Source organism: Canis lupus, chromosome 3 (assembly GCF_048164855.1).
Source record: "Canis lupus baileyi chromosome 3, mCanLup2.hap1, whole genome shotgun sequence".
NCBI lineage: Eukaryota > Metazoa > Chordata > Mammalia > Carnivora > Canidae > Canis > Canis lupus.
The window spans coordinates 22,050,335-22,076,690 of NC_132840.1; the positions used below are offsets into that span (position 1 = coordinate 22,050,335).

General features: G+C 47.5%; 2 protein-coding genes and 1 long non-coding RNA gene across 4 annotated transcripts; 2 read left to right on the forward strand and 1 right to left on the reverse strand.

Annotated features, from left to right (window-relative positions):
- On the reverse strand, positions 1–18,497 carry EMC8 (ER membrane protein complex subunit 8). Of its 2 annotated transcripts, none has more exons than XM_072819506.1 (5): positions 18,126–18,497; positions 9,680–9,756; positions 1,727–1,796; positions 935–1,029; positions 1–475 (listed from the first exon to the last, which is right to left on the reverse strand). In XM_072819506.1, exons 1-5 carry the CDS (start codon positions 18,354–18,356, stop codon positions 316–318), a joined length of 633 nt encoding a protein of 210 aa, XP_072675607.1. In that variant the 5' UTR covers positions 18,357–18,497; the 3' UTR covers positions 1–315. The 2 variants fall into 2 exon arrangements, with proteins under 2 accessions (XP_072675607.1, XP_072675606.1); XM_072819505.1 differs by having other exon boundaries at positions 935–1,025; positions 18,126–18,488.
- On the forward strand, positions 18,436–26,356 carry COX4I1 (cytochrome c oxidase subunit 4I1). The gene is made up of 5 exons (XM_072819507.1): positions 18,436–18,682; positions 19,788–19,861; positions 24,275–24,442; positions 25,056–25,187; positions 26,097–26,356. The coding sequence occupies exons 2-5, from the start codon at positions 19,789–19,791 to the stop codon at positions 26,231–26,233; spliced, it is 510 nt and encodes a 169-aa protein (XP_072675608.1). The 5' UTR covers positions 18,436–18,682; position 19,788; the 3' UTR covers positions 26,234–26,356.
- Positions 20,370–20,957, forward strand: LOC140630003 (uncharacterized). Its single transcript, XR_012027783.1, has 2 exons — positions 20,370–20,508; positions 20,877–20,957. It is a non-coding gene; the product is annotated as an uncharacterized lncRNA (long non-coding RNA).

Genomic DNA, 26,356 nt, shown 5'->3' on the forward strand with positions numbered 1-26,356 from the left:
TTATAAAAGGTTAGTTAAAACTCTTTAATAGGAATGATCTCGGACAAGCAGAAACAGCTTTGTTTTGGAGGATTAGAGCAACATACAACTGGGCAGGACTCCACAGGGCCGGTCAGATGGGAAAGTCTGCACCTCTTCTAGAGACTCTGCATTAAAAGATGGCTGATGGACATTCTGCCCTTTGTCAGGGCATATGCCACCTCCAAAAACTGTCGGCTTTCCACATAGGCTAGGAGAGATCTTATTTACATTAAAAAATAGCTTTCTTCTTCAGTGTAGTGGAAATGCCCAAAGACCAGTCACTAAAACCCCTCCCTAGCACAGATGTAGAACGGCTTTATTGATCTCTGGGTTTGTCCAGTCATTCCGAATGTCATCCAGGTGGTTGTCAAAATCCACAAGTGTTTCGTAGGACCGGCTGTCCAGGAGTGACGCTGAGATCCTCTGGGCCTCTGGCCAGTCTTCACAGTAATCACTATGACGTGAAATAGGAGAGATCAGCCTCTCAGCGAAAAACAGGTGGTTTTCCAACAGAGGACACAGAAAACCGGCCACATACCCACTGGTATAAAGGAAGACAATCAGGAATCCTAGCAAGACAAGTTTCAAACACCCAAAGATGTGCACAAAGAATATGAAGCATGGTTAAGAAATAAAAGAGACACCCTCCAAACAAAAATCTAAAGAAGCTGGAGGGGGTGGTGGTGGAAGCTGAGTGATTATGAACCAAAACAAATGCCTGAGAGCGGTGCAGGCATTTGTTTTGGTTCATACCAAAACAGGTTCTTCCAGGGGTTGGAAGAACCAGAAGTAACACTCGAGCTCTCTCAGGAGCCAGGGAACATGCATGATTTCTGCATGAGGTTTCTACGCTGCCCTGGAGAACAGCCCACAGCATTCTGCACACAGGTCACCCCGAGAATGCAGCACTCACTAGTGTGGGTCCCTGCACCGCCATCTGTTTTCATGGTGTTCGTACACATGGATTGTAGGCACCACGCAGTCCATCGTAAACTTAGTGTTGTCTACCTGTGCACAAGACAAAGGATGCACTCGTGAACAGAGCTACATTTCTGGAAGTCCTCAGGCACCTCCTCATGGCACAGATGGAAACCCACCTCACAGCACGTGGACACCATGAATCTGACACATGCAATCACACCTCAGATATGGTCTAAGGTTAACTGTGTAATGTACAATAAATGCCAAGTACTATGGTTTTTCCATAAAAGCAGAGCTTCTGAATATTACTTCTTCCTTCCCTGTCAGAATTGTCTGAACTGAGCCTGTGCAACAAGGCTTTGGATCTTCGTGACAGTGCACCTGACTTCTTTCCCTTCGGGCTGTCGGCTAATTCAGTGGCTTCACACTTGAGTGTGCATCGGAATCATCTGGAAGCTTATTAAAGCCACCTGCTGGGCCCTGAGAATCTGCATTTCTGGCAAGTTCCCAAGTGGTGCTGATGCTGGCATAGAGACCCCCCACTATGAGAACCGCTGAGCGGGACTGCCTCCCCCTGTGGAGACAGGGAGCTTGCTGTGGCTGCAGTGGCATTCACACTGCGCCTGCGGAGTCTGCAGCCAGGAGGAGACCACAGAGGGTGGCACCGGCCTGCTGGAATGTCTGCAGAGAAGACCACTCGTGCGATAAAGCTCCATGTTAGTGCGAGAAGGCTAAGCAGCCGTCCTGGCAACAGAAAACATGACAGTACCCAAGAGAAACTCACCATGATGAGAGCAGTATCGCTGAAGCCCTCGGCGATTCTGGAGGCCACCTTTTCTGCGACCTGGTTCGGACTGCAAAAGACATGACAGTGAGCTGAGTCTCAGCTTCCACCATCCTGCATGGTCTCCCTATGGCAGGGCTAACGAGCACCAATATGAATGATACACCAATCACCTGTGTGTGCTCCTCATGCCACTCAGAGCGGCTTATGGCCATTGCAGGTACCAAGGATAGGGCATGCCATAAGGGCGACAGGGAATAAGGTGCAAAGCAGGTCCGTGCGTTCCAGAAGAGACACCTTCTAACCAGAAAGGCTCCCTGGAACTCCATAGAGAGCAGCCCCCACCCCTACCCCACCGGAGGCCACAGATCCCTGGTGTATGTGCCCATCCTCTGAGCTCCAGGTTGGATGCCTCCCAGGCTGCCTGCTCCACTGCACACTTGCAAAGGAATTCCGTCCACCTCTTAGCTGCAGGCAATCGAGCCATTTGTTTTTTAATTTAGAAAATTCCTAGGCCATTCCAAATCTTCTCTATTCTTGTCAGCCATCAAGAACCTGCTACCTTTAAGTCCATTAAATCAAGCTAGATGAGGCTCCCGCATCATCCCTGTGCCACCCCCCCACCATGCCCCAACTATTTTTTGATTCTGTATCAGGCAAAGGCCTCCTCTCATCCACAGACCTCTCCATGCACACTTCCTCCTTAGGGGCTTCCTTTATGTCCTCTCCTCCCAGTGTCCCTGCTCTGCTGCCCAATTTGAGCCAGTCTTTTCCTTCTTAGGAAAAAATATTATTTAACTGGTTCCCTCTAGCCCCTGTCCAATTCTCTCCTTTCAACCATGTTTCGTGAACTTTAATATATCTTAATCTTTAATAAGCTGAGTCTTGTCCTGCAGTGCCTACCCCCTTAGCTTCAAGGGTCTGTACCCTGGAGTTCCGTCAAGCACCCCCACTCGCCCCAGCCACCCCACTGGAGCCTCCTGTGTCCAGGCTGCCGGCTGCTCTAGTTTCTCTGGTTTCCTACTCTTCTTTGATTCCTCACCAGCTGTCCCAAACTCCCTCCTTGCCTCGGCTTCTGTCTGCCCTGCCATCCGCTGTGTTTAGGTTATCATTCCACACTTGGGTTTCAAAAATTGCTTCCAAACCGGTCTCAATTTCTAGGCTCTTCTTATTTCACATATCCTGAAAACTCTCCTTAGATCAATTTTCTTAACTGTCTCCCTCACACACTCCTCCCCCTCGTTCACACTGTTCCCTGTTTGTGATGCCCTGCCATGCTGGTTTCTGCTTACTGAATTGCTTCCCATCTTTAATGCCCAGAAAACACCGTCCTCTATGGGAGGTCTTGTCAAACTGCCTCAGAGGGGGTCCATTTGTCCCGTCTCTAAACCCTACTTCTAAAGTGCTTTAACACCTAATCCTTGGCATGCAGTTATCTTTTTGTGCATCTTGTTTTCCCAGCACAATGAGAGCCTCAGCTTTTTTAAGCAAGAACTGAGCCATGTATATTTTAATGGCTGTAAAAAACACAATGATAATTGTGGGTTTACTTAAGGAAACATCCTATATAATTATGTTGTGATTGAGCTGGGAAAAAAAGATTAACAATGTTTTATGAAAATGAATTATTTTATCTAATTATTCTATTTTCACATTCAAAATTGAGAATTTGTAGTGATGTGCTGATTGTAAGTCTACAGGATTAAGGAAAAATGAACAGCAAAGCAGGTTCAAAGAGAAAGGGCCCCAGGGGTTCCTGTCCTTCAGGCCACCATGGAAAGCTCCACATGGCAGGGCTATACTGTGTTTACCCGGAGCTGGCAGGTGCACAGTTCCCATGGCTCCAATGGCAAATGGCAAGGAGTGGGGCTGGAGCCATGGAGGCCTTCCTGTTCATCCCTGAAATGTGCATGACACACACGATGACAACCCTAACTCACTTACACCTTAGGTGGAAAGGGAAAAAAAGTCAGCATTTGTGTAAAGCATCTACCATAAAGAAACTTACAAAACTATTATTCTGGGATGCCTGAGTGGCTCAGTAGGTTGAGTGTCTGCCTTTGGCTCAGGTCATGATCTCAGGGTCCTAGGATCGAGCCCTGCATTAGGTTCCTTGCTCAGTGAGGAGTCTGCTCTCTCCTCTCCAGCTCACCCCCTTGTGGGCCCAACATCCTTGCTCATGTTCTTTCAAATAAATAAAATCTTTAAAAAACAAAAACTATCATCTTAACATTTATGATGATCATCTTTAGACAGAGACTTTTATCAGGAAGGGGGTTAAGAAACATTCATTAAAAACAAGAACTAGGGGATCCCTGGGTGGCTCAGTGGTTTAGCGCCTGCCTTTGGCCCAGGGCGCGGTCTTGGAGTCCCAGGATCGAGTCCCACGTCGGGCTCCTGGCATGGAGCCTGCTTCTCTCTCTGCCTGCCTCTCTCTCTCTATCATGAATAAATAAATAAAATCTTAAAAAATAAAAAAATAAAAACAAGAACTAGGGCAGCCTCGATGGCACAGTGATTTAGCGCTGTCTGAGGCCTTGGGTGTGATCCCGGAGACCCGGGATCGAGTCCCGCATCGGGCTTCCTGTATGGAGCCTGCTTCTCCCTCTGCCTGTGTCTCTATGAATAAATAAAATCTTAAAAACAAAAACAAAACAAAAACAAGAACTACCATGCAGATTCTCAAGAACTCAAATTTAAAATGTATTCTTTTAAAAAATTTTTTAAAATATTTATTCATGAGAGACACACACACACAGAGGGCTGCACTAAAATGTATTCTTGATAAAGTTAAAATTGTAGTTAATGATTTGAAAAAGGATTTGAAAGAATTGCCAATTTTGTCTACATTTTTTGGTATTATTTACTTTGTCTCAAATGCTGACTTGCCCCAGCCCTAACTGCATTTCTAATGTACAACTATCATCACATGATGATAGTAAGGTCACTATTTTGCTTATTAGGCTGTATCAACTCTGTTCCCATGAAGCCTCAGTGGTCAAATAAAACTGCAGATACCACTTTACACCCCCCCCCCCCCAAACTAGCACAAAGCCAGGCATTCACTTGAACTGAGATCTCTATTCTTGATCTAAAAGCTATTAACTGGGCAGCCCGGGTGGCTCAGTGGTTTAGCGCCCCCAGGGCGTGATCCTGGAGACCCGGATCGAGTCCCACATCGGGCTCCCTGCATGGAGCCTGCTTCTCCCTCTGCCTGTGTCTGTGCCCCTCTCTCTGTGTCTCTCATGAGTAAATAAATAAAATCTTAAAAAAAAAAAAAAAAAAAAAAAGCTGTTAACTGAGCATCTAACCTCAGACCAGGACACTGTGCCTGGTGCTGACGTTTACCCACTTGAAATGCAAAGCAGAAAGCAAAACACCAGCAATTAGGAAGTGCTCTAACAAAACCTGACATAATGACCTGAAGTTTAGTAAATAAGTGAAAGTGTTACAAGCACCTTACATTTCTTTTTACAACATAAAACACTGATTTTTTAAAACTATGTTTCCTATGCTGTACTTTTATCTCTGTGACTTATTTTATTTATTTTTTTACTTATTTATTTTATAACTGGAAGTTTATACCTCTTAATCCCCTTCTATTTTCCCCCTCCCCCTGGTGACCACCAATTTGCTCTTTGTAGTTATGAGCCTTTTAAATTTAATTAATTAGTTTACAGCTATTTTAAAGATTTTTTACTTTTTTTTTTAAAAGATTTAATTTATTTTATTCATAGACATAGAGAGAGAGAGGCAGAGACACAAGGCTCCACACAGGGAGCCCAACGTGGGACTCGATCCTGGGTCTCCAGGATCACACCCCAGGCTGCAGGCGGCGCCAAACCACTGAGCCACTGGGGCTGCCCCGATTTTTTACTTTTAATATTTTTTTTTTCTTTATTTATTTATGATAGTCACACAGAGAGAGAGAGAGAGAGAGAGGCAGAGACACAGGCAGAGGGAAAAGCAGGCTCCATGCACCGGGAGCCCGACGTGGGATTCAATCCTGGGTCTCCAGGATCGCGCCCTGGGCCAAAGGCAGGCGTCAAACCGCTGCGCCACCCAGGGATCCCGATTTTTTACTTTTAAGTAATCTCTATACCACCTGGGGCCTGAACTCACAACCAAGAGATCAAGATTTGCACGGTCCACAGAGTGAGCCAGCCAGGTGCCCCAAAAATTGGGTTTGTTTTTTAGATTCCACATGTAAGTGAAATCATATAGTATTTATCTTTCTCTTATTTCACTTAGCTTAGTATCTGTAGGTCCATCCACATTGTCGTAATGGCAAGATCTCATTCTATTTCATGGCTGAGTACTAGTCTATGGATATATTCACATCTTCTGTGTCCATTCATCCATGGACGGACACGGGCGGTTTCCACGTCTTGGCTGTTATAAATAGTGGTATGGCAAATGTAGGGGTGCACATCTTTCCTGATTGTTTTCATTTTCTTTGGTTAAATATCCATTAGTGGAATTAGTGAATCATATGGTATTTGGGGAACCTCCATACAGTTTTTCACAGAGGTTGCACCAATATTCCTACCAACAGTGCAGAGGATTCCCTTTTTTCCACATCCCCCACCAACACTTGGTATTTCTTGTGTTTCTGATTCTAGCCCTTCTGACTGGTGTGAGGTGACATCTTACTGTGGTTTTGATAGGCATTTCCCTGATGATCAATGATGCTGAGCATCCTCTCTCTTGGGTCTGTTGTGCTATCTGTAGGTCTTCTTTGGAAAAATGTCTATTGAGGTCATCTGTCCATTTTTTATTGTTTGCTTCTTTTGGGGTTTTGAGTTGTGTAAGTTCTTCATATATATATATATATATATATGTATGTATATATACATACATACATACATATATATTTTAAGATTTTATTGATTTATTCATGAGAGACAGAAAGAGAGGCAGAGACACAAGCAGAGGGAGGAGAAGCAGGCTCCATGCAAGGCGCCCGATGCGGGACTCGATCCCAGGAATCCAGGATCATGTCCTGCGCCAAAGGCAGACGCTCAACCACTGAGCCACCCAGGCGTCCCTCTTCATATATTTTGGATATTGACCCCATATGGGATATATCATTTGCATACACCTTCTCCCATTCAGTATCCTGCCTTTTTGTTTTGATGATGGTTTCCTTTGCCATGCAAAAGCTTTTTATTTTCGTGTAGTCCCAAGAGTTTGTCTGAATGATCCTTTTTTCAAAAAAGTCATCATGGGACTAGTAATAGTACAAGCTTCTACTTTGAACCAAGCACAAAGCTAAACATGGTGTATGTTGCTTCACTATGTCCTCAAGACCAACTTCTGAGGCATAAGCTTTTACTGCCATTTTACAGATAGGACCACCAAGGCCCTTGGAGGTAAATCAAAAGTCAGCTAAGATTTGAATCCAAGTCTATCCAGCTCTAAGACTGAGAGACACTGTTAATCAGCTGCTATTTCTAAAGGAAAAGCAACTTTTTAGCTAAGTCTGGCTGAAGAGAGAAGTGAAGACTTTCCAGGAGAGGAAAATAGTATTCAAGAAGAGAAATTAGCATAATCACAGCTCCTGGGCTTCCAAGCTGTTTGGCCTTTGTGCAGTGACCATCTCTAGCTGGACTTTCTTCACTTGAGTGTCCTTGTGATAGTTAGACAGGAGGGCGCCAGTAAATCCTAACATAGCAATGGCACAGACACCAAGTCCAGTAGAGACTCTTCAGAAGGGACTCAAGGGTGAGTGGGCACTCTTGTTCCCCAGCTCATGTTTAATATCACTACAGACCTGACAAGGGTCTGTTAGTAGGCAGTTAAACATAGACATCAATAGGGGAATGTAAAACCTCCTTGAGTAGAGCAAGTGAAGGAACCGTGAAAGTCTAGAAGTTCTGAGCAGCACGAAAATGGTGTCTGAGTAGAATTCTGGACTGGGCCAGAATGAGGTCCAAAAAGAGGCAGGAGGGGATCCCTGGGTGGCTCAGTGGATTAGCGCCTGCCTTCGGCCTGGGGCATGATCCTGGTGTCCCAGGATCAAGTCCTGCATTGGGCTCCCTGCATGGGGCCTGCTTCTCCCTCTGCCTGTGTCTCTGCCTCTCTCTCTCTCTGTCTCTCATGAATAAATAAATGGAATCTTAAAAAACAAACAAACAAAAAGAGGCAGGAAGACAGAGCTGTGAGCCAAATGAGGCACACAGCAGGTAAGAGCAGTGCATATACATTTGGGGCAACCATGTGAGGCGAGGAGTTGAGGTGTGGTGGGAGGAAAGGGAGGCATCTACACTCAACAAACTGGTGACATTGCCTCCTGCCTGGTCTCCTTGTCTTTCTGCAAGAGCAGCTGCTCAGTTCAGGAAACACTCCTTCCAAGGACAGCTCCCCACTGCTTATACTGAAAGTTGGAAGGCTTTAGAGTCCTACCTTTACAGTGTCACCTTCTAGCCATTTCCCTGTGCACACCCAGGCTCCTGTTTCCACCTTCTGGCTACCTCACTCTGTCCCCTCTCTGGACGCTCATCCTTCCTGTTCTTCACATGTGCACCTGACAAGACTCCACCCACTCCCGGGCATTCAAATGACACCCCTCCCTAAGGGCTGCTTTGGCCATCCCAGTGGAGGAGTTCCCCATCGCACTTGCTATCACAGCCTGTGCACCACCATCAGGGCACGTGACCTCAGGCTGGCACTACAGTCCTACACTGGCACCATCTCCCATGTACAATCCAGCAACCTGAAGGCAAAGGCCAAGAATGTTTAGCTCCTGTTCAGCAGAGCCTGGCCCAGGATCTTTTGTGTAACACAGACCAAGACCAACAAGGGCCCTGTGAGTAGGCTCTGGATGAGAGATGGAAGTGTGGGAGGTGGGTGGGATAAAATGGAGAAAGGGGTCCTAGAAAGAGTGAGGTTGTAAAAGTGGTGGGTCCTGGGACCACAGAGGCCCTGTGTGTTGTTGTCCAAGTGGGGGTTTTAACAGCATTGTGTTGGTTACCCTCCCTCTGAGTCCTGACTGGTGCATTTGTGCCTTATTGACAGCAGCACTCAGGCACCAGCTTACTGTATATTTCCAAACATACTGAGTCCACCCTCTTGCCTATGCTGAGCACATAACTCCAGGCGGCTTTTTGGTCTGCGATCCTCCACTGCAGCCCCTAACTGCTTGGACACTGGAGTCAGTTGGCTCTATTTGACAATGTGAGGAGAGCATGAGAGCGCCGTGCTGGAGACCGCCCATCTTGGCTTCCAGGTGGAGGAAATCACAGGGAGGTCAGGGTAGTGACTCTTCTGGGGCTTTCCCTATCAGGTCATACGTAGCAGGTTGGCTGCTGGCTATGTCCCTAAACTTCTTTACCACTCTCTGCTTCCCTGTCCCTTCTGGGCCCCAGGATGGTACTGCCTTCTGTCATAGCACTACCCTGTGAGCCTATTCCTTAGGAAACCACCCACTGTTGAGTTCTCTTGCAATCACTCTAACTCCAGTGTGGCACTGGTTTTTCTGTTGAGACACAGACTAAGGCAGAAAGAAAGCAGATTTGCTCATTAGTGAGAATTAGAGGGCGACATGTGAAGGAGCTATCAGCACTACATTTTCATCACAGTATCAGACCCTAAAAGCACCAAATTTAAAAGTCATTTTATTTGTCCCCAAAGAGAACAATATTCTTTCTGCATGCTCTGCTTTACATCATTCTTAGTTGGGACAGAAATTGGAGGCCCCTGACTGTTGCTTTCATTGTATGAACTTTCTTGAAGCAAAATAAAGAAGATACAAAACATAATCTCAGATTAATATAAGTGCTGGGATTTCTGTTGTTTGGAATTATTCACACTACAGTTCCCCTCACACACCAGAAACAAGCACAGAAGGCAGGGATGGGTTTTGTTCTCACTGAGCCTACAGAATGTCAAAAGGGGTATCAGAGATGTCACATGATCATTCTTTCAGACCAGAGGGTTTTTGCACCGACATACCTGGCATCCTTGACTCGTTCATTAGCTTGATAATAACCAGCAATCACATAGCTATTATCTTTGCACCATGAATCAATCTGAAAGAGAAACAAAAATTGGGAAGAAAAGATGAACGATTTTCCCTTAAACGTCACCTCTTAATACTCAGAGGAGACTCTGCCCTCCCACCCCACCCCAAATGCTGGGACAAGACACATATAATCCCTGAATCTTTCTCCCCATGAGAAGGGTCACACCAGCTTGCTGTCCATGGTCTGTGGGAGGGCACAGAAAACAGAGAGAGTGGCCTCACCCTCATTGCGGGGCCCCAGTGCCCACAGTGTACAAGTGCAGCACCGTGGGGAAGTGGGGCCATCTTTACGCACCTGCTCTTAAGATATAAAGAATGGAGGATTCTGGGGCTTGAGTAAGCCCTTCAGATCACTGAAGTTAAACCTTCATAGATAAGCAAACTAAAACTCAGAGGTGTCCTCAATTTGCACAGCCAGGGAGCAGAGCCAGAATGGGAACTTCAGTCTCTTGAAACCAAGTCTTTTACTATTAAATTTAAATTTCTGTATTCCTAGCAACTAACCATGAGAAACACTTCATGCTGGCATGTGGGGTAAACAGGCACATGTGCACGTGTGCGTGGGCAGATGCAAGCAGGGGTGTTTACACACATGTGCACATATACTCTCCTATTCAATTCCCTGTAGCATGCTTTTATTTATTTATTTATTTATTTATTTATTTATTTATTTATTTATTTATTTATTTATTTTTAAGATTTTATTTGTTTATTCATGAGAAACAGAGAGAGAGGCAGAGACACAGGCAGAGGGAGAAGCAGGCTCCATGCAGGGAGGCGGATGTGGGACTTGATCCCGGGGTCTCCAGGATCATGCCCTGGGCCGAAGGTGGCGCTAAACCAGCTGAGCCACCCAGGCTGCCCCTGTAGCATGCTTTTAAATGGGAGCATGGCTGCAGACTTTCAAAGTTTTTGTCTGTTTTATAACGCCACTCATCCCTCATCAGATTTAGCTTCCTGCAGGTCTAATGCTATTATTAAAAACAATAAAAGGTCATCCTAACGTTTTGCCATTACGGAATTTTAATAACATACTGCAATAAATTCTATTTTCAGTCTGAAGAGGAAATAAAATCGATCCTTGTTTTTCATAGTAAATTAACTAGTTAAAAATATTCTTTTTTCCTTTTCTTTAATCAAACGAACAGTTGTGTTGTTCTTTCTCTTGAATTCTGGTTTCGGGCTCAGGCAATATCCCCTACGACTACAAGCAGACTTCACAAGAAGTCCAAGGTTCCCTGGCTTGCACAAGGCTTAGAATAATAATCCTGGCCTCTTAAGAACTCACAAATTACCATATTGGGTCAAAACCAAGGCTCACTGAACCCATTAGATGTTTTGGTCATCCATCCAAAAGATTAGGGCAATGTCTCCAAAATATTTATGAAATGGCTCTTTTCACTGTAACTTTGCTGCAAATTACTCCCAAATCACTTATATTTTACTTCTTTCACCTGTTAAAGGATTGGGTTCCAGAAATACTGTTGTTGCTTACAGTGGCAATTTCTTTCCTTTTCCTCTAAACCTGTTGGTTTGTATCACTAAAAGGCAGAGCCTAGCTCTAAAATCTGGCATCTGCCCCATTCCCTGACCTCGAATTCAGAGGATTAGCCTCCCCTTCAGCGCACCCCTCTCAGCCCTTGCTTCTACTCAAAGACCAGCCTCTTGAGTGTGTCCTTGCTGCCCATGTGGGTGTTCCTCTCCTTGCTCTCTGGTGAGGCTTGTCCTTCTATCCAGAGTCAGAACTAAAGATAAGTTTAAAATGGTCATCAGGGCTGATTCCTTCGGGAAGCTTCTGGGGAGAATCTGCTCCTTGTCTCATCCAGCCTCTAGAGGTCACCCACATTCCTTGACTGGTGGCTGCATCATTCTGACCTCTGCTTCTGTTGTCATATCTCCTTTCTCTGGCCCTGTCTCTCTTGTCTCCTTCTTATAAGAACCCTTAGGATTACATGGGGACTCATCAGATAATCCATGTTCATCTCGCCTCAAGATCCTTATCTTAATCTCATCTGCAAAGTCCCTTTGCCAAGTAAGGTCATGTATTAATGGGTCTGAGCATTAGGATGTGGATGTGTTGGGGGATCATTTTTGGCTGACTGCATTTAATATAAGGATTATTAGTTATATTAAAAATAATATAATAATCTGACTACTCCAGGAGCAGTCTTTAGTGAGCACTCTAAGCTGCACCCAGATCCCTTCTTGGGCTGGAGGCAACAGTTCAGGACTTGTCTCCCAGCAATGCACATGGTATCACCTTGTGTCTGTGTTCAGGGAACACAAAAAGTACCTGATGTGAAAGTGATTCTTGTAACAAACGTAAGGGCCTAACCAATTCCAGCAGAAAAATAGGGTCATGAATTTGGACTTCTAGAACTTTCAACAGAACTCTCTGAAGAGGCTGCCCTAGAAGTGAACCAGGTCATAAAAGCACTGGCTTGGTTTTAAAACTTGAATGATTCAAACAAGGACAACCAAGTTAACTGTAAAGATACCTTTATTTTTTAAAGATTTATTTGAGAGAGAGACAGATAGTACGTGGGTGTGTGGGAGCAGTGGGAGAAGCAGAGGGAGAGAATCCCCCAGCAGATTCCCACTGAACACAGAAAACTACATGGGGCTTGATCCCACAACCCATGAGCTTATGACCTGAGCCAAAACCAAGAGTCAAGGCACTGAACTGACTGAGCCATCCAGGTGCCCCTGTAAGGATGCTTACGATGGGCATACACTGCCTGTCTGCAGCTGTCCAGCTAGACATATAACTGAAAAATGGAAAACACAACAGGGTGGATGTAGAACTAAGGGCTCCCACCAGGCATCAAAGCCCATAGAGGTCAGGTGAATCAGTTTTAATAAGATGGAAGAGTTTTCTTTGACAGTTTCAACAAAGGAACCAGACCTCATGGGTGAGAGTGATCTGGAGTGTGGTACAAGTTGGTGAGCAGAAACGAGCAGCATGAGCAGGGGAAGCAAGGATAGGGTAGGGAGGTCTTGAGGAGGTTCAGAATCCTGCAGAAAGCCCCAGGGGCTGGTTAAATGAAAAAAATTAGTGGATTTAAGAGGCAGCTTGCTCAGTCAAGGCAACTCGTGCCCAAGCGGGACAGGTCAAGGCAAAAGAACTGAGCAGCTGTCTGACCTCTGTTCTCTGTGAATCTATTTTCCATTTTCCCTGCTCTCCTGCAACACAACCTGTGAACAATCCAAATTAAGAGAACAGCTCAGGACACACTCTGAAACCTGATGTCAACTTAGTATAAGTGACTCTGCATACAGGGTCCAAATTCCACATTTACTTTGTAGTTTCTTCTGTCTTTCAGAGGGAAAGGGGGACACTTTACTGTGCATAAGGGTTTCTGGCTCATACTACCTAAATACATAGGAGAACTATGAAAGGCACAAGGCCCTACTCATTCATTTCCAGTTCAGCTCTGCACAAAGAAACCAGCTTCTCGGATGGCTCAGTGGCTGAGCGTCTGCCTTTGGTTCAGGACGTGATCCCACAGTCCCAGGATCAAGTCCCACATCGGGCTCCCTGCATGGAGCGTGCTTCTCCATCTGCCTACATCTCTGCCTCTCTCTGCCTCTCATGAATAAATAAATAAAATCTTAAAAAAAAAAAAAAGAAAGTAACTAGCTTCTCAGCAAACTTGCTAGCATTTGCATGTGTGATACTGTAATTTTCAAAGCACTATTACCTACCTTCTGTGACTATAACATTGCCATGAAGCAGCTAAAGCAGGGAACTCATAGGAGCCACTCTGAAGAGGGTGTCACTCCCACACCTGCCACTTACAAGTTGAGGATGTCTGTGAGCCTTGCTGCCTACAGCAATAAGCAGGTTTGGGGAGTCTAAGGAGAGGACGTGCTGAATTAACTGAGAAGAAAAGCTCCTTCTCAAGTGGGATGCCGGTTTTTCTATGGAACAGAAAGGAACTGGAGCCATGAAAGAAGAGGTCCCAGGTAAGTGGGACGGGGAGGATGAAATTTAGAGGGAAGAACTGAAAAGAGGACCAAGAACAGCCATTTCCCTCTCCCAGGCTAGCATGTGAATGTTCTGGAGATAATGGGGGCAGAATAAGTAGGGGGTTTAGGAAAGAGCCAGAGGACAGTAGCCCATGCAAATGAGCAGAGACAAGGCACATGTGAGGCAGCAGAAAGAATTCTGGACTGAAATCAAAGTGACTAGACCAACTGGTAAATAAGAAAGTCATCTTGGCAGAATGTAATCAAAAGCTGCTCCAAAGAACCAGGAAATCAACGAGGAGAAAAAGACAAAAAGGGATTAGAGAAACAGCAGGTCTATGCTAATTTTTCTGCTAAAATTTTATGGGTTTTTGCTATTAGAAATAATTCTGTCACTACTTACGTCAAAGGGTTATAAGGATAAATAACAGGCATAAGTACTTAAAAAAAAAAATGAAAAGCACCCAGAAATGAAAGGATTTTTTTTAAAATGGAAAATCATAATGAAAAGCTTTTCAAAGGAATCTACCGCTGCCCTGTGATGGACTGCATATCAAGTCAGTCTTTCCCACTTACTAAAAATAATCACAACATGAAACTCTCTGAATAGAAAAAAGCCATGAGAATAAAAGCCTCATTTATAGTTTCATGGATTTAGAAGCTTTAGTAAAATCACATCTACCATAGCTGATATATTGATAAACTACAGCTCCATATGCTGAGATTTTTCATTGCCTTCAGGTTATAAATTTGCTAAGTCAAAATCTGAATGGCACAAAAATAAATAGCTTAATTGAAATAAAAATTTTTCAGATGGAGGCACCTGAGTGGCTCAGTCGGTTAAGTGTCCAACCCTTGATCTCAGCTAAGGTCTTGACCTCAGGGTCGTGAGTTCAAGCCACATGCTGGGCTCCATGCTGGGTGTGGAGCCTACTTAAAAAAAAAAAAAAAAAAAAGTTGTGGCATAGAATCCAGTTTAGACTAGACTTTGCAGACTGGGAGCCTCAAACACTAACAGGCGTGTCTGAAGGAAGTACTGCAAGCTGAGAGTGAGGGCAGAGTGTAATGACACAGGGGAGCAAGACCAAAACAGAGCCTCATGCAGTGCCCCTCCCCGTCCTGGGAGGCTGAAGGCAATAGGCCATTTTAAGAGTCAAGGTATCTTCTGGGTATTTTCCCTCTCCAAGTGGTTTGGGAGGCTGCTCTGCTCCTCTGGGAAAATTCATGTAAAGGTGACTCCAACACAGTTGTTTATAGTTCCTATGTTTAATTTCCTCAAGAGATGTATTTATATCTTATAATAGTAATATAATGTTTTAACTGTAAAGCTTACTTAAAAATGAGAAGCACTAGTAATACTTTGACAATTCCAAGTGAGGTTCAAGTTTGTCTTTAAGATGCTTAGATATTTCTGATAGGATTTTTTTTAAGTAAGATTTTATTTATTCATGAGAAACAGAGAGAAAGAGAGGCAGAGACACAGGCAGAGGGAGAAGCAGGCTCCACACAGGGAGCTCGACACGGGACCCAATCCCGGGTCCTCAGGATCACGCCCTGGGCCGAAGGCGGCGCCAAACCGCGCTAAGCCACCAGGGCTGCCCTGATAGGATTTTTTAAAAAAATTTATTTATTTATTTATGATAGTCACACACACAGAGAGAGAGGTAGAGACATAGGCAGAGGGAGAAGCAGGCTCCATGCACCAGGAGCCTGACGTGGGATTCGATCCCGGGTCTCCAGGATCGTGCCCTGGGCCAAAGGCAGGCGCCAAACCGCTGCGCCACCCAGGGATCCAGGATTTTTTTTTTTAAGATTTTATTTATTTATTCATGAGAAACACAGAGAGAAAGAGAGGCAGAGACACAGGCAGAGACACAGGCAGAGGGAGAAGCAGGCTCCACACAGGGAGCCCGACGTGGGACTCGATCCCGAGTCTCCAGGATCACACTCCAGGCCGAAGGCGGCGCCAAACCGCTAAGCCACCAGGGCTGCCCTCTGATAGGATTTTAAATGGATTTAAAGCAACACACCTCTCCCCTCTGGCAACTCCTCAGCTAGACTGCCCAACTCTTCTTCTTTTTTTTTTTTTTTTTAAAGATTTTATTTATTTATTCATGACAGACACAGAGAGACAGAGAGAGAGAGAGAGAGAGAGAGAGAGAGAGAGAGAGGCAGAGACACAGGCAGAGGGAGAAGCAGGCTCCATGCAGGGAGCCCAATGTGGGACTTGATTCTGGGTCTCCAGGATCACGCCCTGGGCCGAAGGCAGGTGCTAAACCGCTGAGCCACCCAGGGATCCCCTGCCCAACTCTTCTACCATCCACCCTGTGGAAGCAACAGTTGCTCAGGCTTCTATCATAGCTCCCTCCTCGTCGCACATGCTGCTCCTGCCAATATGGCCTGCTCTCACGGCTTCAACAGTCACTGAGAAGCTACTGGTTCTCAATCTACGTCTCCAGCCCATCCATCTTCTAAATTCCAGATCCATTTCTCAACACCAGAAACTAGGTCATCTTCATTTGGCACCACTATGTCCAATGCATAAGTCAGACACTGAGGTGTCCTCCTTGTTTCCTTCTCCCTATGTCCACATGCAATTCGTCACTGAGTCCTGTGGATTAGATTCTTCCTCCTGGTTCTCTGTGATCTGTCTCCTCTGCAGCCACACTGTGCTCAGTGTAGATCACCTCTCTGGCTTCTGGTCTTGTATGCACTCTGCCTCCTTGCTGCAGGCTGCAGTGATCACTCTGGGACACGTCCAACTGTGCAACTCTCCCCCAGGGGCTTCTCTCTGTCCTCACGATGGTACCCCAACTCCACTGTGTGATCTGCCAAGTTGCTGTACAATGACACCTGTCTATTGCTTACCTCTCTCTGCCCCCAGTCCCTTTACATGCCACGCTCTAGCCCCACCCCCATTTCCTCCTGGCCTTTGCACACACACTGGTTCCTCTGACTTGAACGCTCTCCCCTCAACTCCCCCCACGCCTGCCCCCCAGTTACTATGGCTGGCCCACTGTGTCACTCCTTGCATGTCCATTTCTCCAGGCAGCTGCCTTCCTGGACTCTGCAAGCCTGGGTTAGCTTTGGACCTTTCACCACTTTCTGCCTGAGCCCACATGTGACACTTATTCTTTGGTACTGTGTACTTTGTGTTTCCTGCAGGCTCAAGTGCTAAGCATGTGCTGTGATCCACAGCCACGTCCCTCCTCCAGCACAGGCCTGGCACACTGTTGGAAAACCGAATGCTCCCGGTAAATCTAGTTCCCTGCAAGTGACTGCACTTCACATAACCAATCAGCCTGCAATCCCCGAGAACAGAATAGTTAAGGCATTGAGTGAAAAGACTTGCATTAAAACATACACACGCACCCCCCAGTGACGACTTGGTACTGACAGCACATTTCTTTAGGAGCTAAACTGACTGATTTTCTAAAGGTCCTACCTACATCCTCTCCAGAGGTGATCTGAAGAAATTCATACAGCGGCTGCATGTAACAGGCACTCAAAGATGTGCCCGGTAACTTTAGGGTAGGACCGTTTGCCCAGGGACACTTCCTGCTTACCAAGATTTACGTAGATGTCATAATTAGGTGAATTATGAAACGGGTTCATTTCGCCTGAAACACAGACAACCGATCTCTGTCTACACCTCAGACTTACTACTTTTTCTAGGAACTAACTTTTTTCAGGCCCATAGCTCATATTTAAGTGAAAAGTAAACAGCACCTCAACTCAGGCACTGGGGTCGGTAGCTCGGAGGTTACAGCTGACGTCCCCAAGGCTCTAACAACTGGGTGGAACTTAGAGGTGGTCTTTTTTCCTCCACTGGCCACTAAAACCCAGACAGCACTGCCTAGAACTCACTCAGTTGCCGGCCAGGTGACGTGTGCGCTGAAGCTCCCCCCTCACCTCCCCCCTCCCCCCCCCCCCCCCGGGGAAAGCGGCCGTTCAAGCAGACACCCCAGCGCCGTGGCTAAAAGGTCTCTAAAAGGTCTCGGCAATGTCACCGGGAGTCTCCAGCGCTTGAGCCCCCGGGGGGTGCAGTCTAGGGACGTCTGGCTCTTGACCTCGAGGGGCTGAGTTCGAGCCCCACTCGGGGCACCGAGCTGACGGATCTGAACCCACGCGCGGAGTGTCGCCAGGTCAGCGGCGGGGCCGCACGGTCCAGGGGACGGGCGCCTGCCACGCCGACCCCCCGAGGGCCCCGGCACCACCGTGTCCGCGCCGCGGCGGACCAGCCAGGAGGCCCGGCACAGCCACAGCCCCGACACGGGGGCGGGGGGCCTGCTTGCACGAAGGCCTCGGGTTCGAGGAACGCGACGTGGCCGGCCGCCTCCCGCGCCCCGGAGAGCGTCGGCCGCAGCGCTCCCTGTGCACCGCGGGGACCCCCCCCCCCCCGCTTACCAGCGTGAGGGCCACCTCCAGCATGGGGGCGAGGGCCAGGGTGCCGTGGAAGAGCGGGATGCAGTCCACGAAGAGCGTGTGGTGGGCGCCCGGGCCGCCCAGGGGCAGGTGCTCCTTGCGCGGCTTCTGCTTCTCGGCCACCAGCAGCCCGTTGACGGCGCAGTGGGGGTACTTGGCGCCGTGCAGCACCATCTTGCAGTAAGCCTGGGTGGTCAGCTTCACCCCGGGCATGCTGAGCCCGGCAGGGCCCCGGGTCCCCGCTCGGCCGATGCTGCGCTCCCGCCGGGGGAAACCGACGCGCGCCCGCCTCACTCGCTCTCCGCTCGCGCTTCGGGCCGGGCGCCGCCGTAAAGCGGCCTCTCGGCGCCGCCGTAAAGCGGCCCGGCCCGGCCTTTCACGACGCTCGCGGCGCTGCCCCGCTTCCGCTCGGGTGACCTCCGGCGCGGCGAGTCCTCCTCGATCCCGTGGTGCTTCGCGCGCGCTCTCGCGCTTTTCCGGTCGCGGGCAGCCGGGGCACGGAGGGAGGTCGCGGCGGTCGCGGCGGGTGGCAGCGGCAGGTGAGCGGGCGGCGGGCGGCGGGCGGCCCTCGGCCCGGGGCCGGGGGGCCGGGGGGGCCTGGGGCCCGGAGCCAGCGGGCGCGTGTGCCCTCGGCCCGGCGCCGCGACCGACGCCGGGAGGGAGTGGCGGTTGGGCCTCGGGTCCGGTGACATTGAGGCCGGCCGGCGGGGGACTCGGGGTTCGGGGGCCACCGGGCCGCGGCCTGTGCGCCGCCGCGCAGCATCCGGCCCGCCCGCACCGGCGCCGCCGCGGCCGCGGGCTGACTCGGGGCTCTGACCTTGGAGCGCCCGCTGGCCGAGGGCAGGGCCCGGGGTCCGCGGTGCAGCCTCGGCGACCGCCCCGGTGTAACGGGGCTCCGGGAGCGGCGCCCCACCTCCCGGCCCCCCGGCCGCCCAGCGGCCGCCCACGCGCGGGCCAGGCCCGGGGAGAGGAGACTCCAGCCCTGACCCGACGCTTCTCTAGGCGTTCTGCCCCGAATGCGTTCGGGGTCCCTTCCGTCGCCAACAGCCCCCTCCGCCCCCCAAAGAGCCCCTTGTTAGGGAGGGGGAGCTAGAGCGGAAGGGCCCAGGTGAGGCGGGTCACCCAGGTCATCCGTCGTCCGCAGGGCCTGGAGGCGGCCCGGGCCGCAAGCGCAGCCTTTCTGTCTGAGGTCTCCCTTCTTATGCTGCGCACATGCTGGGTCTTTAATCCGTTAACAATCGCCTGCAGTACCTGCCAGTCCCTTTGAGCTGTTTATTCTTCCCCTGCAAACAATGGAGCCCATCATGGCAGCCCGGTGCTGTAGGGTTTCTAGCTTTTTAGGTCTTCATTAAAACTACTTTTTTTTTTTTTTTTTTTTAAGAAAGCCAGTTTACAACTAACGTCCTGTGGTGTGTGTATGTTACAGCACTTGGTTTATAATGAAGCTGCGTAAAAACGTGTTGACTCAGTAAAAAAAAAAAAACAAAAGCGGTTTATTTTGTGAATTCAGAATTGGTAATGAAGAATGGATCATCTGTGCTGGGGAGAAGAAAACAAAAGCTGCATCCACGTACAAGATGCGCTGGAACTTCTAATAGGTATTTGCCCTTTTCCTTAGAGAAGGTGTCCGTTTTTATCTTTCAGGATGTTGGCTACCAGAGTGTTCAGCCTCATTGGCAAGCGGGCGTTTTCCACCTCGGTGTGTGTCCGAGCACATGGTAAGTGTAACTTTTCCTTTAAAGGGGCTGAGCTGATTTCACTTTGCTTCAGGGATGTGTAAGCCCTTGTACTGGAGTTTCAGATACAGATGGCCTCAGGTGGCTGAGATCCTGATTCTGTGGTTGTGGGACTTGAGGGTAGTACGTGTTTTAACAGGACGTGCTTTTTAGGTTATGGAGTATTTATTAATCATATTGAATGCTAGTCTGGATCTTTGAGCTGATACTTCCTTCTCCCCTCCCCCCCCCCCTTTTTTTTCAGGTTCAAGTTCCACCTATTTCAAGAGATCTCTACCATACTTTAACGATCTCTTCTCCCCCCCCTCCCTGAAACTCCCAGCCAATTTTCTTCAGTACCAGTTACATCATTGGGACAATGGAAGGGAAGGAGCTGGACTTTCTAGGAAGCCTGAGCAGAGTTCAATCTCATTTCTGTCTTGGACAAGCTACTTACCTGCAGGAATCTCTTTTTTCACCTGAAATATATTTTAAAGAGCTTTGTTCACTCCTTGGCACATAGCAAGTTTAGTTTTGTGTTTATCGAGCATCTTTGTGCCAGACATTGGTAGACATTGAGGATAAAAAGAATATGAGATGGAATCTTTCCATGGGACATTTGTGGTCTGGAGAGGGACAGATGCATGAAGGTGTGTGAGTAAGTGGTGGTCCCTGAGGAGAAACATTTAGCCTGGCCTGGGGTTCAGGATTGGTTTCCGGAGGAGAGGCTTCATTGTGCTGAAGGAATAGTAGGTTTAACCTCATGTTCGGAGGGCTATCTCATTCCAGGCAGAGGGAAGGCAAGTAGAAGGACAAAACGCAAATTTGCAAGGTAGAGTGTGTTAGTGAGGGGTCAAGCGCAGTGCTTGAGTACTGATAGTGAAGTTGGAGAGCAAGGGTTATGTATCTCCGGCCCAATAATCAGTAGCTGCTTTATGTATGAATTTTTCCTTGAAATTGTGTCCTTGAATTGCTGATACTGTTGTCTTACAATTTGCTCTGTTCTTATATTGCCCAGGATAATGCTGTGGACACAAATCATGTTATTAAGAGTATCACTGATAGGTTTGTTAATTAAACAAGTAAGTAATAAAGAAAAGTTTGTTGTGTAATCAGTATATTTGGAAAGAAACACTTCTTAATTAAAAGTCTAAGAAGTCACTTATGACAGGTTATATTTTGTTTATATTTTGGATTTGCTGATATATTTTCTTAGCTCTTTTGTTTTCTTAGTTCATTTGAGTTGCAATTTGCGGAAAGTAAAATTTATCTTTTCTAGGCGTAATGGCCTGTGGATTTTGATAAGCTCACACAGTTGTGCAGCAGTGACCCCAGTCAGGACCTGCAACATCTCCATTCCTCCCCGCAAAGTTCCTTCATGTCTGCTGGTCCTTCTGGTCTTTTATAAGAAGTCAACTACTTTATCCTAATGGTGGTTTTAGCCATAACTTATTCTTAGCTATTGTTTTGGCAGAGGAAATTAAATTAGTTCCTCTTTTGAAATCCTTCAGTGGCTTCTTTTGCCTAGGGTAAGATCTGCAGCTAGCCTTTCTGATGTCCTCACGCCATACTCAAACAAGCAAACATACCTGAATCAGCATTCCCGCGTTGCTCAGGGTCCCAACCCCCCAGTAGTACAGTCCTTGCAGGCACCAGGCTGCTGCTTCTGCCTCAGCTCCATGCTTGTGGGTGGGAGCCTTTTTCTAATCGTCGGCCTCAATCCAAATGTTATTTTAGAACAGCCTTTCCTTGCCACCCACTGTGAAGATGTGGAGATGCTGCTTGTCCTACATCACCCTCCTTTGTCTTTGCTTGGAGCGGTGACATACTGAGGCTTGTGTGTATCATCTGTCTTTACTTCTAGAGTGCAAGCTTTGTGAGGCTGAGGACCTGCTGTGTTTTCATTGCTGTGTCTTCAGCGCACAGTGGGCAGATGGCAGAAACTGCAGTCCCTTGAACAAGTCTTGTCCTTTCCTTTTGAACTTTTAGTCACGCAGATAAGTCTGAATACAAAAACCTGTTTCCACATGAGAGTAACGCCATGGAGCACCGCTGGGAGCCACCACCATGTTTGGATGCTTGTGTGGTGGCCCATCTGATTGAGGGGGCAGCTCCCATTCCCCAGACTTCCTTAGCAGAGGCTCAGTGAGAAACCTCCCCAGCTGAGGATAGAAATGATGAGATACTCACCTGAATACAAAAATCTCTCTCTCTCAAAGGAATGCTGGGTATGCTAGCTTTTGTGGGGTGTGGGGGACCAAGCCCAAAGTGCTGAAGAACCCCTGGCAGCCCTAAGACCACTGATGGACCATTTTCATTCTGAAAATGCAATTTTATGCTAAAGGTACTCCCAGGTTATGAGGATTTGCATTTTTATAACATTATATTCATATGTAATTCACAGAACATTCCTCCACTGAAAACATGTACTTTGTTGCTTTTTTGTTTAATCCCCAAGTTGTCATAACCACCACAGTTTTAGAATATTCTCATTACCCCAGTTTACATCTGCTTTTAGTAATTAACCTGTGAGCTGAGTGCTAGCATGCAGCTATTATTTAGTCTACTCGTCTTTCTTTTTTTTTTTTTAAGATTTAAAAAAAATTTATTTATTAGAGACACACAGAGAGAGGCACAGACATACGCAGAAGGAGAAGCAGGCTCCATGCAGGGAGCCCGACGTGGGACGCGATCCCGAGTCTCCAGGATCATACCTCGGGCTGAAGGCAGGCGCTAAACTGCTGAGCCACCCGGGCTGCCCTAGAGTCTACTCATTTTAATAGAACCTTAAAATTTTAAGATTTGAATGTAATTCTAGTCATTTCCACCTTACATTTTTTGAGATAAGCTCCAGTATATGTAAAAATGCTGGTCATTTGCATGGCAAAGATAAGCATCTAGAGAAATTCTACTTTGCATGAGGTGAAATGATGTATTTCATTTTTTTTTTTTAAGATTTTATTAATTTGAGAGGAGCAAGAGAGCACAAGCAGCAGTCAGAGGGAGAAGCAGACTCCGCTCAGTGGGGAGACTGACGCGGGGCTCAGTCCCAGCTTCACTGATTGAGCAACCCAGGCACCCCTATTTCACTATTGTTAACATGATTTTGGAAAATTTAATCATTGAGACTAACCTAATGGAAGTGAAGTGTGTTTGCAAGACTTCATACCTCCAGGCTGGTTTTGATCACAGAATTTTCTTGAGGGTTCTTTTTTGCTCTGAACTATTTTCCTCTTGCCCTGATAAACACACAAATTGTGCTGGTATTAAGGCACTAAAAAAATTTTTTTTTTAATTTTTTATTCATGAGAGAGAGGCAGAGACATAGGCAGAAGGAGAAGCAGGCTTCTTAGAGGGAGCCTGATGCAGGACCCAGGGTCATGCCTTGAGCCAAAGGCAGATGCTCAACCATTGAGCCACTCAGGTGTCTCAAGGCACTAAATTTTTATCTACGTGAGCAGAAACTCCCATTTTGTACTCTCCCCATTGACCAATAGGGTTTACTGTGCCATGAGTTTTGTGATCAGTTACATGTACATGTAAGTATATGCACAGTTTACATTTTTAGGGAGAAAAGCAAAAAAAACCCCATGTTCTGTGACTGAGTATATGACTTTTTGCATTTTGAGCACAGGGATCTACCTTATTCTCCTGTCTCCTAACTGTTGTGTCCTGTTTCCTGCTGTATATGCACCTGCCCCCGTTCTCTTCTGCTCTGCCTTTCCTTTTTTCTGAGTCCTTGTTCAGTAAGCTCTGATGCACTTGTCTGTCCACGTTTGTCCCGCTTCGGGCGTGTGAACACCAGTGGGCAGTGATCTTTCTTTGCTGATCTCAGATGCGTAGGGCCCCAGTTAGCATGTAATAGGTGCTCAGTGAACATGAACCTGTGGGTGAGTTGGCACCATGATATGCCTGTGGAGTCCATTGATTCTAGACTTCAGTGAACACAGGTGATTAGTTTTTGTTACTGTAATAATCAACGCCGTATGTCTCGGTTTCTGACCTTTGAATGCTTTGTTTCTTTTGTGAGTTTTCTGTTGTTTTGCTTTTCCTTCTTAGTTTGAGTCTCTTGCAGAAGGGCCTTCATCTAATCCAGTAGGGCATCCTGAGAGCCCTTGTATGCTGTCTCTGTGAGACTGTTAGCTGTAGGCAATGCTGCCTCTGTTGGCGGTTGCCCTGGCAGGGGTTTGCTGGCTGTGATGAAGTGCTGCTGTTAACCGGCTGCCCACCACCCTCATTCTGCCATCTGAGCCACGCAGGACAGGCCTGCTTCCCTTGACAGTCATTCAGCTGTTTGAAACGTGGCTGCAGCTCCCCAGGATAACTGAGGTCTTCAGGGTATACATTTTTCTACTTATTTTGGATTGTAATTCTGAATCTGTGTGTGTTCAAATATTTGTTCACTGTGTTTCGTAGGAAGTGTTGTGAAGAGTGAAGACTTCGCTCTCCCGAGTTATGTCGATCGGCGTGACTATCCCCTGCCTGATGTGGCCCACGTTAAGAACCTCTCTGCCAGCCAGAAGGCTTTGAAAGAGAAGGAGAAGGCTTCCTGGAGCAGCCTCTCCATTGATGAAAAAGTTGAATGTGGGTATTGAAGCAGGAATATCGATAAACCGTGTGAGAGAATTTTTACTGGTTTCTGGGCTGTGAGCTCGAGGGTGCTGCTTGAGACCAGTGTGCTCGGGAGGCTCAGTGTGTTGTATATTGTGGGGTTGTTCCAGGGCCCTGACGCTGTGGGCTGGCTGCACCTCTGGCCGGGCCCCTCTGTGCTCAGGGGGCTCTGGTCCCTGGGGAGGAGCATGGATATGGATGCAGAGCAGCCAGGTGTGGGTCATTTGGGTGCAGAGTGTGTGGATGCGGCTTCTTGGCACCCCTGCTGAGTAGGACTGGGTTCACTGTAACTTACTGTTGGAACATCAGTACAGCAAAATGCTGTCAGTTGATAAAAGGGAGTGAATTTTATGGGATTATGCATTTTCTACACTGTTCTCTCAAGAAGAAAGAATTCACTGTGGTTTTATTGTCCAAAGCAGAGTCCATGTGTTTTCTCCCCTCCGTCACGCCTTGTATGCATTCGTGAGCATGTGCATGCATGCTGTGTCCCTTGGCTGTGCTGTGGGAGAACTAGTGGATCCCTGTGGAGAGGGAGCTGCTGTGCCGCCCCTCATTCCTACAAACACCTGTGCTCTCTTCCCAGTGTACCGCATCAAGTTCAACGAGAGCTTTGCTGAAATGAACAGGAGCACAAATGAATGGAAGACGGTTGTGGGCACCGCCCTGTTCTTTATCGGCTTCACTGCTCTCATTCTCATTTGGGAGAAGCACTATGGTGAGTGGTGAGAGGTTGTAGGCCTGGTGTCTCGGGTCGCAACCACACAAGACCTGGATTGGGTCAGCGCGGCACCATCTTCCAATGGCCAGGAGTGGGCTCTGGGTACCTATGCACAAGGCAGGCACCTCTGTTCTGGGATTCATCCCAGCATTGTTCACCAGCTTTGGGAAATCAGCTCACGTTAACTGAAGTGTAAGCCAAAATCTGCCTTACTCACATCAGGCTGTGCTTGGTAGTGAATGACCTTCCCTTCTTTGTATGGCACACCACGTTTCTGTAGTGCTTTATTGGCTCACCAGACACTTCTCAAAAGATGATGTAGTGAGAGTTCGATCAAGGGAAAGGGCACGGTTTCTTATCGAAGGGCTTTTTCAGTTGTATGGAGACTGCATCTCAGTAGGATCCTGGGTCTTCAGACCTCACCCACTCCTGCTTAGACAGTGTTGGGGTTGTCGGCTCGTTGTGTGCTGCCTCTTGGTCCTCCGTGTCCAGGCATAATGGTTTTTTTCTGTTCCAAACAGCTATAATTCTACATTTTGGTCTCCTGTGGCCATGGGTTACTCATGCCTATGTATTTGATCTCACAAGTCACTTTTGGCTCGGTTTGTGTCCTATGCTAGCCTGTAGACCCCATCATCTTTATCCTACACAGAAGATTTTTTGCTTCCAGCTTGTGTTTTATTGTTAGTCTTTAGTCAACAAAGGAGTAATTTGGAAATACCGAGTGGTCAGTGCCCAGAAGTCAAAGCCTGTGTGTTTGTTTGGGTGTTGGTGTTGAGTGGCAAATGACTTCCCTAGTGTGGTGGCCAGTATGTTGCGTTGGGGAAGACCTGACTCGAATAATGCATGGGCTTAGAAACGACTTGTCAAGACAGTGTTGTCTCATGAAATTGTTTTGGGCTTTAGTGTACGGCCCCATCCCGCACACCTTTGAAGAGGAGTGGGTGGCCAAGCAGACCAAGAGGATGCTTGACATGAAAGTCAGCCCGATTCAGGGCTTCTCAGCCAAGTGGGACTACGACAAGAATGAGTGGAAGAAATAGGAGCCTGCCAGTCATCCATCTGAACCTCACCGTGTTCTGTTTGTCACCTCCTGGAGCTCAACACATTCACTGGAAACCATTATGTTACAGCACCAGTGCTAATAAATGAGCAGTCTACGTGAA